Source organism: Lonchura striata, chromosome 7, assembly GCF_050655825.1.
Source record: "Lonchura striata isolate lonStrDom1 chromosome 7, ASM5065582v1, whole genome shotgun sequence".
NCBI lineage: Eukaryota > Metazoa > Chordata > Aves > Passeriformes > Estrildidae > Lonchura > Lonchura striata.
Window position 1 is genome coordinate 15,994,134 of NC_140709.1, and position 13,437 is coordinate 16,007,570.

Below are 13,437 nucleotides of genomic sequence, written 5' to 3' on the forward strand. Positions count from 1 at the left end.
GGACTCCGCCTTGCCCTGAGCCGTCCCCCGGCGCCGGGCAGGTCTCTGGAGCTGGTCTTCCCACGGGTCGCGGCGGTGCTCCCGGAGGAAGGGCATACGGAGGGAGGCGGGGCGGGGCTGTGCCTGGTGCCGCCCCGTGACGCCCCGCCGGAAGCGGGCGCGGCGGGGCCGCCGGTGCCGGTGGCGGCGGTGCCGCCATGGAGTTCCCGGACCTGGGCGCGCACTGCTCCTGGCCCGCCTGCCAGCGCCTGGGTGAGCGCCGGGGAACCGGGGAGCGGGCGCGGCTCCTCGCCGGCCGGACGGCCGCGGTCTCGGGCCCGGGCGGCGCGGAGCGGGCAGCCCGGCCTGCGGGCTCGGTGGCGGGGCTGCAGGGGCGGGACGCGGCGCCCGTGCTGCCCGTGGCGAAGGGGTCCCGATCCGTCCGGCTGCCCCGCTAGGGCGGGGCTGGCTGTCCGTGCCGCTAGACCGGGTTTCCGCCGCTGGCTCTGTCCGGGTACGCGGCTCTACCCAAGCGGCTCTTGCCCGGTAATAGCGGGGCAGGGCCCGGACAGGCACCCCCCTGTCGGCCCTCGGTGCTGCATGCTGGGGAGACTGCGCGGCGGGGCGGCTGGGACCCCTCCGTACCCCGGGCATCCCGCTGGGCGAAGCCCCTAGCGACTGTGGCAGCATCACTTCCCACCGGTTTCAGGCCGGCAGCCCGCGGGGGGAGCTTGGTGTGATTCAGGATGCTACTCCTGATCTCGGGGACCTCACGTTTTGAGGAGGAGCCCTGGGTGTTTCTGAAGACGTGGCTATGGACCTGCAGCCCTTTTGTTTTCGTGCTGGGGGATGAGAGGTGTGGCCCTGGCTCTGCCGCGGGTCACTGTTTTGCCTCTGGGAAGTCGGGGAGGCCTCCGGGCTGCAGTGCTGATCTCCATGCTCTCTGCCCATGCCATATCCTGCTCCTAGACTTCCTTCCCCTGAAGTGCGATGCCTGTGAGCAGATCTTCTGCACCGACCACATCGCTTATGCCCAGCATGACTGCACCTCTGCCTACAAGAAGGTAAGTGCAGGGAGCAGATCTCATCCACCCTCCTGCATAGAGCTGCTGAGCTTTTCTAGCCACCGATCATCATAATCTGTGGTGACTTTGGTCACTTGAGCAGTCCTCCTGGGGATGTGTACTGAGTCTGAAGACGTACCTGAAAGCCAGGATTTGCATCTCAGTACTGTAAGCATCAGGCCCTCCCTCTCCCACTGGTGAAGCAGTTTGGGCATTTCCCAGCCACAAGATCTTCCCTTCCCCGAGTGTGTGTCTGTGCCTCTGCACCTGCTGTGCAAGCTGGTTGGAGGGTCATGAGCGGGATCTCAAACTGCAGCTGAAGCTGTGGAAGCCATGGTAGGCAGGTCCTGAAAGGTAGAGAGATGTGCAGTGCTCAAGGTTGCCCAGCTACCTGCTCCCAGCTCCTTGTTGTTGTCTCTGCAGGATGTGCAGGTCCCAGTGTGTCCCCTCTGCAACACCCCAGTCCCTGTGAGGCGGGGGGAGATGCCTGATGTTGTGGTGGGTGAGCACATTGACCGTGACTGCAAGTCTGACCCTGCACAACGCAAGCGCAAGGTATGTACTGTGTGGCTGGGCCAGGTGAGCTCTGCCAGGTCTCTGATGGAGCCTGGCATGGGCTGAAAACAACACAGATTCAGCCTGCCTGGTGCTGTCTCTGGCACAGAGGGAGGGTTGGTGAGCTGGAGGTGTGCACATCTGCAGGGCTCTGTGGAGTCTGTCAGGGGAGCAAAATGGTGATGGAGTAGGGCTGTGCAGCCGGCTAGGACATAAGGATGGTAAACTGCATGCTGCCATTAGGAAAATGCAATTGGCAATTAACTACCCCATTTTGCCAGGAAATGAAATTGCTGCAGGGAGCTGGCCCTGCAGGAATGCAGCCCAGCAGTAGCTGGAATACCCTGGGCTATCCCCACTGTATTGGCATGGAAGGCAGGAGTCCCTGGGCAAAGCGCTCTTTCTCCTGCTATGCATTCTGGTTGTGGAGACTCTTGTCTATGGAGACTGAGGAACCAGTGAATTATTAATGAACTAGCTAAAGAAATTATTCAGAGATATCTAAGAAAGTATTAAGATACAAATTTCAGTGCCTTGCAGAAGATAACACTGGTGGGGAAGGGTGGTCTCTGCTCAGGGCCTGGCATGGAGAGAAGGGACAGCTCCACAGCATGTGCTTCTTTTCACCACTGCTGTGTCATCTTTCAGATCTTCACCAACAAGTGTTTGAAGCCTGGCTGTAAGCAGAAGGAGATGATGAAGGTGATCTGTGATCAGTGCCACAAGAACTACTGCCTCAAGCACCGGCACCCCCTGGACCATGACTGCAGTGGGGCAGGGCATCCCCTTTCCAAAGCAGGGTGAGGGCCTGAGAACAAACAGGCTGGGAGGGGTGGGGCTGTGTTTGCTAGATTGGGGATAGAGAAGAAGCCCAGCTCCTCCTGACCCATTGTCTGGGACTGCTGCATTGTCACACTCCCTGCCCTGTGTGCCAGGGTGTCCTCCTGCAGCACCAAGCACATCAGTGTACACAGTCTCTCCTGCAGCAAAAGCTGTCAGTAATGCCTGCTGACTGCTTTGCTCTTGCTTCTTTCCCCAGCCCTTTATTCTGTAGCCAGTGTTTTTTGCCGGTCCTGGTACACAGTTTTAGGGAGAGAAACAGCAATTGAAACTTTTGGGAATAACAGCTGCAACATGGGAGGAAGAGGAACCAGGGAGGTGTCTTATTTATCCAGCTTGATATCCCAAGGTGTTCAATGCCTAGAAATTGCTCATGAAGGTGAACAGTTTCTCACAGCATCCTGTCTGTCCTAGGCATGCTGCAGTTACCAGAGCCCAGGCATCCTCCTCCAAAATAGTCACCGCATCAAGCAGTGGAGCTGCCCGGCCAGCAGACAGCTCCTCTTCCCTGGCCTGTGCCAGGTAAGGTGATGGCCTGACTTGTAATTCTGAGGTGGGCATGACCAGGCTCATTTTGCCTCTGTGTGGAATGCCAGAGTAACATCTCCCTTCTTCTTGTGCCTCAGCAGGATGGATACTCATACTAGGGCTCCCTGCCTTGACAATAATGCAGCTTTTCTTCTGCTTGCAGGGGAGGCAGAGCAGCTGTGTCGCAGACTCGCAGCACCTCCCCTCCAGCTGTCATGCTGCAGAATGGGCTGGTGAGTAGCTTGGCCTGGCCATTTGGGGTGGTTTCTGTGCCTTCTAGGAAGTGACTGTGGCAAATGCTTTCTAGCCCACACTCTGTAGGTGACTGTGCTCCCAGCTGTGTCTTCCCTGGCAGCCAGTGATCCTGAAGGCTCTGTGGGAAATCAGAGCTTGCTCTGGTGCCTGCAAATGATGGCTCTCAGCTTTCCTCAAAGAGACAAAGTGCACCAGCCATTTTCCTTGAGCGTTGTTTTTCTGTAATACAAGAAAAGGCTGGAGGAGACTGGAAATTACTTTACAGTGGTGTTCCTGGCATACTCCTGCATTAGCAAGCAGGAGTGTCCCCTTGGGTAGGGGGTGAGCACCGCTGGTCTGTCCAGAGCCCCAGTTTTTCACCTTGGCTTGTCTGGTCTCCTGGAGAGAGAAGATTTTCCCACCCTTGGCCAGGAAAGACTGTACCTGCCACATGTGCTTCAGGGCTGCCTCCGGCCCCCCACCCTGGCCACACTGGTGACAAGGTGTTTTGTTTCAGAGTGAGGAAGAGGCACTGCAGCGAGCTCTGGAGATGTCCCTGGCAGAGTCGGTACGCACCTCAGCACAGCAGCCCAGGTACAGCCCCAAAACATGTGGTGTGATGTGTTGTGCACCCATCCTCTGTGTGAAAGGTGCCTGGGGGAGCATCATGTGGCTCTGGGATAACATTCCTCTCAGCACGTGTTTCCATATGATGCCTCTCTGGCTGGGAAAAAAAGGAAGACTCCAGAGCCAACAGGGGACTCTGTTCAGCAAGCAAGCTCTCGGCCCTAGGGGTGCTGGTAGGGGACAGTGACTGACACACAGAGTAGGACAAACCATTGTCTGACTACTTGCCAACTAATGGGTTTGGCTGGAGTGTTATAGGTGGAGTAGGGGTGTTCATGGAGGACACCTGGGGAGCTCATGTCCCCAGGCACAGTGCCCAGTGCTGCTAAAAGCACCATCTTATTGACTGGATTTAACAGGGCTCTCCTTGGTCCAGATTTCTGGCTGCCAGCCCTAGCTGGATCTTCTGCTCCCTCCCCAGCCTCTTCAAAGTTATCCTCAGTTGCTCCCTGCTTTAACATATGCTGAGGGGTTGCAGTGGGATGCTGAAACCCAGTAGGGCTCTGAGCACTCAGCCCATGAGCCCGAGGGAGGCTGAGGCACACAATGCACCACTGTCCCAGCAGCACACAGGAGGAGGAGGATCTGGCACTGGCTCAGGCACTGTCAGCGAGCGAAGCCGAGTACCAGCAGTCGCAGCGGCAGGTGAGTGAGGGCTGGCTATGGGCTCTGCGTGGCTCTGGGGCTGATCCTGGCCTAGCTGTTTGAGGCAGGGGGCCTCCCTGGGTTCTGTTTACTCTGGCTTCTGTCTAGCCTGGGTTTCCTCACCAGAAGGGCAGCCCAGCCTGGCAGTGGCAGCATCACTGCTGAGCACACATCTCTGGGAACTTGAACACTGGATGTGTGCCCTCTTGTAGGGGAGAAGAAGCAGCCTGCTTGCCCTTGCTCACTGTGTGCTTCTTTCTGTTCCAGGCACACAGTTCAAAGCCATCAAACTGCAGCATGTCGTAGGCAGGTGAGGTGGGGTGTGCCAGCGGACACAGGACCTGCTTGTGACCTGAGGAGCGGCTCTGGCCTCCCACATGGATGCCATGGGTTTCTGGCCTGGACACTGGTACCAAGAGCCCCTTGCCAAGGACAGCTCATCTCCTTGGGAGCTGTAAGCAACCAAATATACACTGACACTTCAGCCCTAGTACCTATATAAAATTAGTGCAGCAAATTGATGATGCTCCTGGGGAGGTGAAGACTGTACAGGACGGGGCTGGGTACACACCAAAGCAAGCAGCAGCCCAGGTTCTGCACTCACCCACAGTTGCCACAGCCGTGTCCCAACACTGCCAGGACTGTGGGGCGAGGGCAGAGCTATGTGGGGACATATCTGCATGCTCAAACATACAGCTGGGATGTAGCTGCCTTCTGTAGCGGGGGGCTGGATTCCATGCTCTGGGAAGGGCTGTGCTAGCCCCTCAGCAAAGAGCAAAAGTGGCTGGAATGGTCTCTTGTCTGGGCATGGCACGGATGAATGTGCAACCTCCCAGCAGTGTGAAAGCAGCCCTTTCCCTGCTCCCCACACCCTCGGTGCCTCCCTGCTGTTTGCATGTACAAGAGCACGTTGGGCCCTACCCTGCTCGGCTAGGGCACAAGACCTCTCTGACACTGAATGGAGCTGCATTTCCTTTCTGGTTTAATATAATAACCTTGGCAGTGACTTGAATGGCAGTGTTGCTCACATGAGATGGTTGCAGCTGCCTTCCTGCTGCCCTACACTTAAAACAGGGCCCTGTTTAAATGCTGCTGGGGTAGGAATACCTCCCTTCTTCCAGTTGTGTTGCTGGGGATCCCCTCCTGGATAGCAATAGCACAGAACCCCTCCTTACAGACAAATCTCTGAGCCTAGAGCCTGTTTGGGGAGAGGGGATTTGTCCTGCTGGTCTCTTGCAGGGGATCTGCAGCCATGCAGAGGTGTGCTGCTTTCCCACCTGCTGCTGTAGTGGTTCCTGCCTGCAGGGCTGTGCCGGGTTCTACACAGGACTGTGCTGTCCTGCTCTGAGCAGCTGAGGGAGGAGGTTCAGGCTGGGTCCAGGGAATGTGGAGACTTGTCAAAGTGCTGCTTGGGAAAAAATAAAAGCATAGCACAAGGTACAGAGGTACCTGAGGGAGCAGTCACTTGGTGTCCAGCCCAGAGTGGCACGTCTCTGTGGAAGGTGGTTGAAGTGGGGGGGCACATAGGGGTGAGGGCACAACAGCTGCCCTGCTCTTCCACTGCTGTTGGGGTGCAGCTCCCTGCCAAGCTCCACCCCAATGGGGATGGAGGTGCTGACAGCCTGCTCAACCCCGTGCCCACCTAAGCCCAAGGAGCTCAACCTTGTGGCAGAGCTGCCAGTTGACCCAAGTGCCCAGGCACTAACCCTGCCTGCCCCCACCAAGAGTCACGTACCCTGCCCAGAGCACACAGGTATGGATCTGGGAAGGACTTGGTTTAAGAAATTACACAACAGCAAAACAAACATGTACAAATGTAGTGGAGTGTCCAACCAAGAGCCCGCAGCTCTAGCGCAGACAGGGCCTTTGCCTGCAGCCAGCAAAAGATTCCCAGGCAGTGTGGGGGCCTGGACCCAAGTCAGTATCACAGCAGAACTCCTGGTCATGTTCATGATGCTTTCTTGCTGCTCTGGGGCTTCTCGGTGTGCTGCTCCTTGCTCTCGCCCTCGTCCCCAGTCTGCTGCTGCAGCCACATGCCAGCGTACACACCACCCTTCTGCAGGAGCTCCTCATGCCTGTGGGGAGAGTGGAGGGATGCAGGGTCCCAGGCTGGTCCCAGAGCCAGGGAGGAGATTCCCTCCCCCAGCCCTCCCCTTGTGCTCACCTCCCTCGCTCCACAATGTGCCCATCCTTAAGCACCAGGATCTGGTCTGCACCTACCACAGTGGAGAGCCTGCAGGGAAAAGCAGGTGTTACCCTGACTTGGGTGGGAGAAGGTTTCTGAGGGTTTGCACAGTGCCAGGAGATGCAACCCCAAGGGCTCTCACCTCCTGAGCAGGGGGCAAGTCTGTGTGCCCCTCTTGCGGGGTCTGGTCAGCACCTCGTGGATCAGCCCCTTCCCCTTGTCCCTACCTGTGTGCAACAACAATGGTGGTGCGGTGGGCGCAGACCTTGGCCAGGGAAGCCTGGATGTTCCTCTCAGTCTCTGTGTCAAGTGCAGATGTGGCCTGCAAGGTGAGACACAACATGAGGAAGGGATAGAGGTCGTGTGGGCAGCTGCTAGGCATAGGGCTGCTGCAGAGCTGGGTAAGGCTGGGCTGGGGCCACTGCTGTTACCTCATCCAGCAGGATGATGTGGGGACCTTTCAGGATGGTGCGTGCGATGGCAACGCGCTGCTTCTCGCCCCCGCTCAGCTTCAGCCCCCGCTCTCCCACCTGGGTGTTGTATCCTGCAGCCACAAGAGCAGAAACATGATGTGCTGGTGCCTTCTGAAATGGGGATGGGGACCTACTGCCCTGGGAGGTCCTGCTGTGACCACAGAGCCACATGGTGGAACCTCAGCTTATCCTTGTCCAGGGGCTGATGTAGCCCTGGAAAGACGGCAGAGAAAGGCAAAGCAAGACACAAAGTCATGCAGGTGTCTCCATAGGAGATGTCACCCAAGGATAACTGTGAGGACAACTAGAAGGTCTTAGGGGACCATGGAATGGCAGCAACTGCAGGGGTCTCACCATCAGGAAAAGAAAGGATACGGTCGTGGATGTCAGCAGCCCGGGCTGCCTCCTGTACCTCCTGGTCAGTGGCCAGGATCCGTCCGTAGCGGATATTGTTGGCGATGGTGTCGTTAAAAAGCACGGTGTCCTGGGGCACCACCCCAATGTGAGCACGCAGCGAAGCCTGCTTCACCTGGGAGGCAGGGGAGAGGGCTCAGGCAGACCCACACCAAATTCAAAGATCCCTCCAAAACCCAATCCTACCCTCAGCCATGAGCCCCATTCCTTGCAAGCTGTGTGCTGTAGGGTCGCCCTGCACCACAGGCTCAGCTGCATCTCCACTCTGCAGTGGGGAGCCCTAACAGTGCCCTAGTCCTTCCCAGGGAGCCCCGGTCAGCACCCAGCATTTCAGCCTGGGGTCCCAGAGTCAGGCCATTCTGCCACTTCTGGCACAGCCATTGGCCTGCAAAGGGGCTGTGGGGGCTGCATGCTCACCCCTACCCTGGGGATCAGCCATGAAGTCAGGGCATGCTGCACTGCTTTTCCTTTCTCCTTTCAATGCTCTTCCCATGCAAATATCTGGGTGCCTGCACTGAGCAGTGCTGCAAAGGCCCAGATGAGCTGGTGTGTCCTCCCCGGTCCTTGGAGGCCCTCCCCCCTCACCTGGGAGATGTCCTGCCCATCAATGCGGATGCAGCCACCCTGTACATCGTAGAAGCGGAAGAGCAGACGGATGATGGTGCTCTTTCCAGAGCCTGAAGGTCCCACCTACACAAAAAGGGACTTAGAGATGGCAAATTCCCAGTTGCTGGAGGCCACGGGCTGGACAGGAAAGGGCTGGTCCTGCTGGGAGCTGTTCTTCCCACCTTCATATTTTCTAGCCTCTCTACCCCCATCCTTCCCTCCCACAGTGAACTCACAGTCCCACTCTTACCAGAGCCAGGGTCTGCCCAGGCATCACAGAGAAAGAGACATCCTGTAGGATTTCCTTCCTGGAAGAGGGGCATGGAGAGGGGCTCAGGGCCACTCCATGGCCCCACATCCCTATAGCAGGTCCCACCCTGTGCCCAGTACCCCATACCCATCCATGTAGCTGAAGTGCACGTTCTCAAACTCAATCTGTCCAGCCTCCAAGCGCAGGTCACCAGCGTTCACCACATCTTTCACCTGTCAAAGTAGAGGCTCAGGCTCAGAGCCAACCAATCCCCAGGGCAGGACCACAGGCCCAGTGAGGGAGCAAGGTCCAGGAACGGTGGCACCCACCTCCTGCTCCTCATGGAAGAGCTCAAACATATTTTCCATGTCCACAAAGGAATTCTGGATCATCCTGAAGAGGGCAAAGACCAGAGAAAAGGGTTTGGGGCAGCACATACTGACCCAGTCACCCATGGAGAGGGGGGATACCACGCACTTCCACACCTCCCAGCATTACCTATAGTAAGTCCCGAACCAGTTGAGTGGCGTGTAGAGCTGGATTATGTAGGTGCCAAAGAGGACAAAATCCCCCACCTGGAAGGGACAGGGTATAGGGGTCTGTAACCACCAGCCCCACGGCTCCACCTCAGCAGGAGTGTGCACAGGCCGGCACCAGCCTTACCTGCAGCTTCTTTTCAGTGACGAAGTAGGCACAGAGCAGGGACCCTGCCAGCAGCCCTAGGCCAATGACCAGGTTCTGGGTCTGGTTGAGGAGGCCCAGCGAGGCACTGACTTTCCACTCTGAGACCTGGAAGAGACAAAGTCCTGTGAGATGCTGCTGCCTCCAAACCAGACAGTGATCTCTGGTGATCTCTATCATCCCTAAAGGTGCCTGTGAGGTTTGGCTTCTTCCCCCTTGGTGCCCCTAAAGGTGCTGAGCACCCCATACCTGGTACTTGACAATGGCATCATTAAAGCGGTTCACCTCATAGCTCTCTGCATTGTAGTACTTCACCTACAGGAGCAGAGCTGGTATCAGCACCCAAGCAGTCCTCAGTGACCCTCCCCCCCCACCCCCCCCAACTCCTACAGTACCGTCTCAAAATTGAGGAGCGAGTCCACGGCCCGGGACTTGGCCTCATTGTCCCGTGTGTTCATGTCCCGACGGTACTTGGTTCTCCACTCAGTGATGAAGATGGTCAGAGCTGTGGACAGGAGGAAGCTGCATTGCAAGGCTCCTGCCACCCCACAGACTGGCAGCCCTGCACCTTGAGCCCTCTCACTCACTCAGGTACAGGCTCATACACACGAAGATGATGAGGCCAAACCAAGCGCTGAAGACCGAGGTGAAGTAAACTATGCTGATGACAATATCCGCAATGGTGGGGACAATGCTGAAGATGATGTAGCTGGGGGGTAGGAGGAGAGATGGAACATCAGCCCAGCTCGGTGGGGCTGCCCAGCCAACCCCCCCACCCACCACGGGCACACTGACCTGAGCAGGCTGTTGATGCTGCTGGTGCCTCGGTCCACGCTACGCAGGACCTCACCAGTGCGACGCCCCAGGTGCCAACGCAGGGACAGCCCGTGCAGGTGGGCAAAGAGCTGCACCTGCACCTGCCTGTTGGTGAACTGCTGCACCCACACCCACAGGAAGGTGCGCAGGTTGCTCACAAAGCCAGTGGAGCCTGCAGGGCAATGTGGAAAGGTCAACCAAGATCAGCTCCACTGGGGCTTGCAGAAGACTTCTAAAAGTCCAGCTGGGAAAGGGGGATATGGGATGAAGCCCACTCGCTCCCCCTAACCTGGGACCAGCCCAGGCTGCTGATTCCAAGAGAGCAGCAGTGATGGGGCATATGGGCTTCCCTGGCCATCCCAGCACTGGTATGATGTGCCCAATATCATCTGTCATCAGTGCTCCATCCTTCCCAATGGTCCTTACCAGCACCTCCACCTTGCAGGAACTTCAGCCCCACATAGCTGCAGACAGTCCAGGCCAGGGTGTGCCAGGGAGCACCAACTGTCAGCTCATTCACTGTAGGAAGTGTGCCAAGGGTCAGGATGGAGGGACAGGGAGCATCCCAGGGTGCCTGTGGGAAACAGCCCCAGCACCCAGTTCTGGACCCTGACCCCCTGTACTCTGCTCCTGCCAAACCCCTGCAACCCTCCAGGTCACCTCAACACCCCACAGAACTTGGTGAGGCTGTGGCGAGCCTCACACACCAAACTCCAGGTGCCTCACCAATATTCTTGTAGTAGATGGGGACGAAGACATTGATAGCCCGCTCCAGCCCCATGAGTGCCATGCAGAACAGCACAAGCCCCTGCAGCAGGTGGTTGCCCCTCGGCCACATGTATGGCACCAGCAGCCGCAGCTTCCTCCAGAAATCCTTCCAGGTGGAGGTGGTCCTGCTGGCATCTGTCAGGAGTGGCTGGGGGAGAGCAGACCAAGGAGTCATTGCCTTGGCACCCCAATCAAGCTGGCAATGGTCCTGGACAACACCCCGAGAAAACCAGTTCCCCTCCAGAGTGCTCACTCCATCCTCCAAACAGGGCTGCAATCTAGTGACATCAAGCAGGGAGACTGGACAGCTCTAAACCTTGTCCTCCTACATCTCATGAAGATCGTGATCCCAGGGCAGCTGTATTCCCATTTTATCCCCAGCTCCTTCCTGGCCATATCCTAAAACTGCTTCAGTCCCAGGACTCACCTGGCTATTCTCCACGTCCCGCTCCTCCTCATTGATTAGCAGCATGTAGGGCTTGTGGGGTAGCCCCGGGGCTTTCATGCCCAGGATGAAGAGCATGAATGTGCAGATGTAACGCAGCAGCCAGAAGCCAAACTGCACCTGAACAGAGAATTAGAGTTCAGCATCTCAGCTGGCCCTCAGCAAAACCCTGAGCATGGATGGGTATGATCTGAGAAAGACAAAGAGCAGAGCATGGGGATGGGGTGAAGTGTGCCAGGGGACACCCCATGCAGCTCAGTGGGAGTCCCTGGTTGAGCACAGCACCTCAGACAGGCCGCACCCAGACTTCATCCTTCCTCCCCATATCATCTGGCTCCATGCCCTCTGCACCTCAAGGTGCACTTATCCTAAGGGGTACACAGAGGCAAAGGGCTGTGGGAAGCAGGGATACACCCCTACTTCTGCACCTGGGTCTGGGCCGGGTAGAAACAAGACCTGAGCTGGGTGGGGGCATGGAGAGATGTGTGACAACTGGGCTTGGGACTGAAATATCTGGCAGATCTGTGGGTGCAACCCAGAACTGTATACACCCTGGGCATGGCAGATTATGACATGCATACTCCATCCCCACACCATAAATTCTGCAGTCCCTCCCACCTCCAAAAGTGCCTCATTCCCCTTCCCTAGCCACAGACACCCAGCCCACCTTCTGGTTGGTATCCTCCAATGCCCACCACCACAGAGGGCTCCTCCAGCACACCAGGGTCAGGTTCTCAGCAGCAAAGGCCAGTGCCCAAAAGAGGAGGAGGACGGTGCCATGGCCCCGTGTTCGGTCATGGGCCAGAACCCGAGTATGTTCCAGCTGCAGGAGGGCAATGGCACAGCCCCAGCTGAGGGCCCAGAGGCAGGCATGCAGCAACATGTACCCATAGAGCTGCCTCAGCCCCACTCCTTGCCACAGCAGCCCACCAAAGGGCTGCAGGGCCAGGAACAGGGACAGCAGGACCTGGCCACGGTAGAGGCGAGAGCGGGGAATGTACTTGGGCTCCATGGCACGGCTGAAGCGGGCGTAGCAGGCATACTGCAGGGCACCCAGCAACAGGCAGACGCTCAACAGTACAGATGGCACCAACGTGAAGAAGAAGCAGGGCTGGAAGCCCTGCTGGACCCAGGCCTGGGTGATGGAGTTGTTGCCCTCACAGTAGCCCCCCAGCACGGCCATCCTGGCAGGTCACCAGCTGTGGAGAGAAGAGAGCCCGAGGCAAGGTTTCAAGATGAGCTCTGGTACCAGCTGCACAGAGGGTCTCACATGAGGTGGCATGGCCAAGCAGCAAAGGCCTTCACAGGGGCGAGTACCGCTGGACATGGACACATGACACGCTGCATGCAGCACACACAAAGCGGTGCATGCAAGCAGGGCCAGCTTTGCATGGGGATGGGCATGAGCACCATACCTGCTGTGTGCCCTGGGTGGGGGCACAACATTAGACTGGGCCCACCAGAGCCACTCAGGCCCCTGAGGATGCCCCTGAGGATGTCCAGCGGGAGCGGCAGGGACAGCAAGGCAGAGTGAAGCTGGGAACAGTCTCAAGTGGGAGGGAGCAAGGGCGGTGATGCAGCGGCCGAGGCACAGGTGGGGAGCGGGCGGGGAATGTGGAGGATGCTCGGGGAACCGCGGGGCCGTGCAGCGGAGAGGCGAGGGCAAGGACGGGCACACAAGAGAAAACTCGCGGAGGGCGAGGCAGAGGCCGCGCCGGGCGAATGCCCGGGCGGTGCCGGCGCCGCTCAGGCCCGGGACAGCGGCCGCGGCCCCGCCGCCGCCCGGCCGGCCCGGCCGCCCTGCCGGCCCCGCCGCGCCCGCTCACCTGCCCCGGGCCGCCGGCCTCGGCCCGCTCCGGGTCCCGCGCCGCCGCCTGCCGCCGCCAGCCGGGCCCCAGCGCATTCCGCCCCGCCCCGCCCCGCTCCCCGCCCCGCCGGCTGCTGCCCGCCCGCCTCCTTCCCGGCGCCGGCACCGCAGCCCCTGCCCGTGTCCCTTCCCCGGGCCGCGGTGCCCAGCCCGGGCGGCACGGACCTGCCCTGCGGCGCCGGGGACGGGTCGGTGCCGTGCCGCGCTCCCGGGCCGGTGGCCGCGGAGGGTCTCCGCCCCGCTGTGAGGCCCCGTGAGACGCCCCGCTCTCGCTTATCGCCGCCGCCAGCCCGGCCGGGCCGAGCCGCGATAGCCCCGGAGCCCCTGCGGGGCCTCCTGCCACAGAGGTCAGGCAGGACGGGGCACTGTTCCCACGGGGATAAATATAGCCCCTGCTCCTCCCGCGGCTGTCACTACGCTCCTGGGAGCTCCCAGCGCCTCGGAGCAGGCGGCAGGCTCC

The 13,437-nt window shown here is 59.0% G+C and overlaps 2 protein-coding genes across 6 annotated transcripts; one reads left to right on the forward strand and one right to left on the reverse strand.

The window, feature by feature from the left end:
* Window positions 1-146: 146 nt before the first annotated feature.
* Window positions 147-5,920, forward strand: ZFAND2B (zinc finger AN1-type containing 2B). 4 transcript variants are annotated; one of them, XM_085585024.1, is made up of 9 exons: window positions 147-252; window positions 689-1,043; window positions 1,467-1,598; window positions 2,247-2,398; window positions 2,853-2,960; window positions 3,130-3,199; window positions 3,718-3,794; window positions 4,391-4,472; window positions 4,740-5,920. In XM_085585024.1, the coding sequence occupies exons 2-9, from the start codon at window positions 726-728 to the stop codon at window positions 4,776-4,778; spliced, it is 978 nt and encodes a 325-aa protein (XP_085441150.1). In that variant the 5' UTR covers window positions 147-252; window positions 689-725; the 3' UTR covers window positions 4,779-5,920. The 4 variants fall into 4 exon arrangements, with proteins under 4 accessions (XP_085441150.1, XP_085441151.1, XP_021381924.2 ...); XM_085585025.1 differs by having other exon boundaries at window positions 4,394-4,472; XM_021526249.4 differs by having other exon boundaries at window positions 949-1,043.
* A 308-nt stretch (window positions 5,921-6,228) lies between these two features.
* Window positions 6,229-13,391, reverse strand: ABCB6 (ATP binding cassette subfamily B member 6 (LAN blood group)). 2 transcript variants are annotated; one of them, XM_085585007.1, is made up of 20 exons: window positions 13,143-13,391; window positions 11,778-12,309; window positions 11,093-11,230; window positions 10,624-10,813; window positions 10,324-10,416; window positions 9,877-10,069; window positions 9,669-9,790; window positions 9,477-9,586; window positions 9,331-9,396; window positions 9,064-9,189; window positions 8,899-8,975; window positions 8,730-8,793; window positions 8,548-8,633; window positions 8,401-8,458; window positions 8,130-8,234; window positions 7,485-7,659; window positions 7,089-7,201; window positions 6,885-6,979; window positions 6,637-6,705; window positions 6,229-6,547 (listed from the first exon to the last, which is right to left on the reverse strand). In XM_085585007.1, the coding sequence occupies exons 2-20, from the start codon at window positions 12,291-12,293 to the stop codon at window positions 6,421-6,423; spliced, it is 2,523 nt and encodes an 840-aa protein (XP_085441133.1). In that variant the 5' UTR covers window positions 12,294-12,309; window positions 13,143-13,391; the 3' UTR covers window positions 6,229-6,420. The 2 variants fall into 2 exon arrangements, with proteins under 2 accessions (XP_085441133.1, XP_021381923.3); XM_021526248.3 differs by lacking the exon at window positions 13,143-13,391 and adding an exon at window positions 12,937-13,069.
* Between the last annotated feature and the right edge of the window lie 46 nt (window positions 13,392-13,437).

Excerpts from the sequence above, each read along its gene's own strand:
- ZFAND2B (XM_085585024.1), top strand. The coding sequence starts at position 726 with ATGCTACTCCTGATCTCGGGGACCTCACGTTTTGAGGAGGAGCCCTGG. Across the intron at positions 1,599-2,246 it reads CTGCACAACGCAAGCGCAAG|ATCTTCACCAACAAGTGTTT; the intron begins GTATGTACTGTG and ends GTCATCTTTCAG. Across the intron at positions 2,399-2,852 it reads CATCCCCTTTCCAAAGCAGG|GCATGCTGCAGTTACCAGAG; the intron begins GTGAGGGCCTGA and ends TGTCTGTCCTAG.
- ABCB6 (XM_085585007.1), bottom strand. The coding sequence starts at position 12,293 with ATGGCCGTGCTGGGGGGCTACTGTGAGGGCAACAACTCCATCACCCAG. Across the intron at positions 7,202-7,484 it reads TATCCTTTCTTTTCCTGATG|GATACAACACCCAGGTGGGA; the intron begins GTGAGACCCCTG and ends TTGTGGCTGCAG. Across the intron at positions 6,706-6,884 it reads ACCATTGTTGTTGCACACAG|GCTCTCCACTGTGGTAGGTG; the intron begins GTAGGGACAAGG and ends TTTTCCCTGCAG.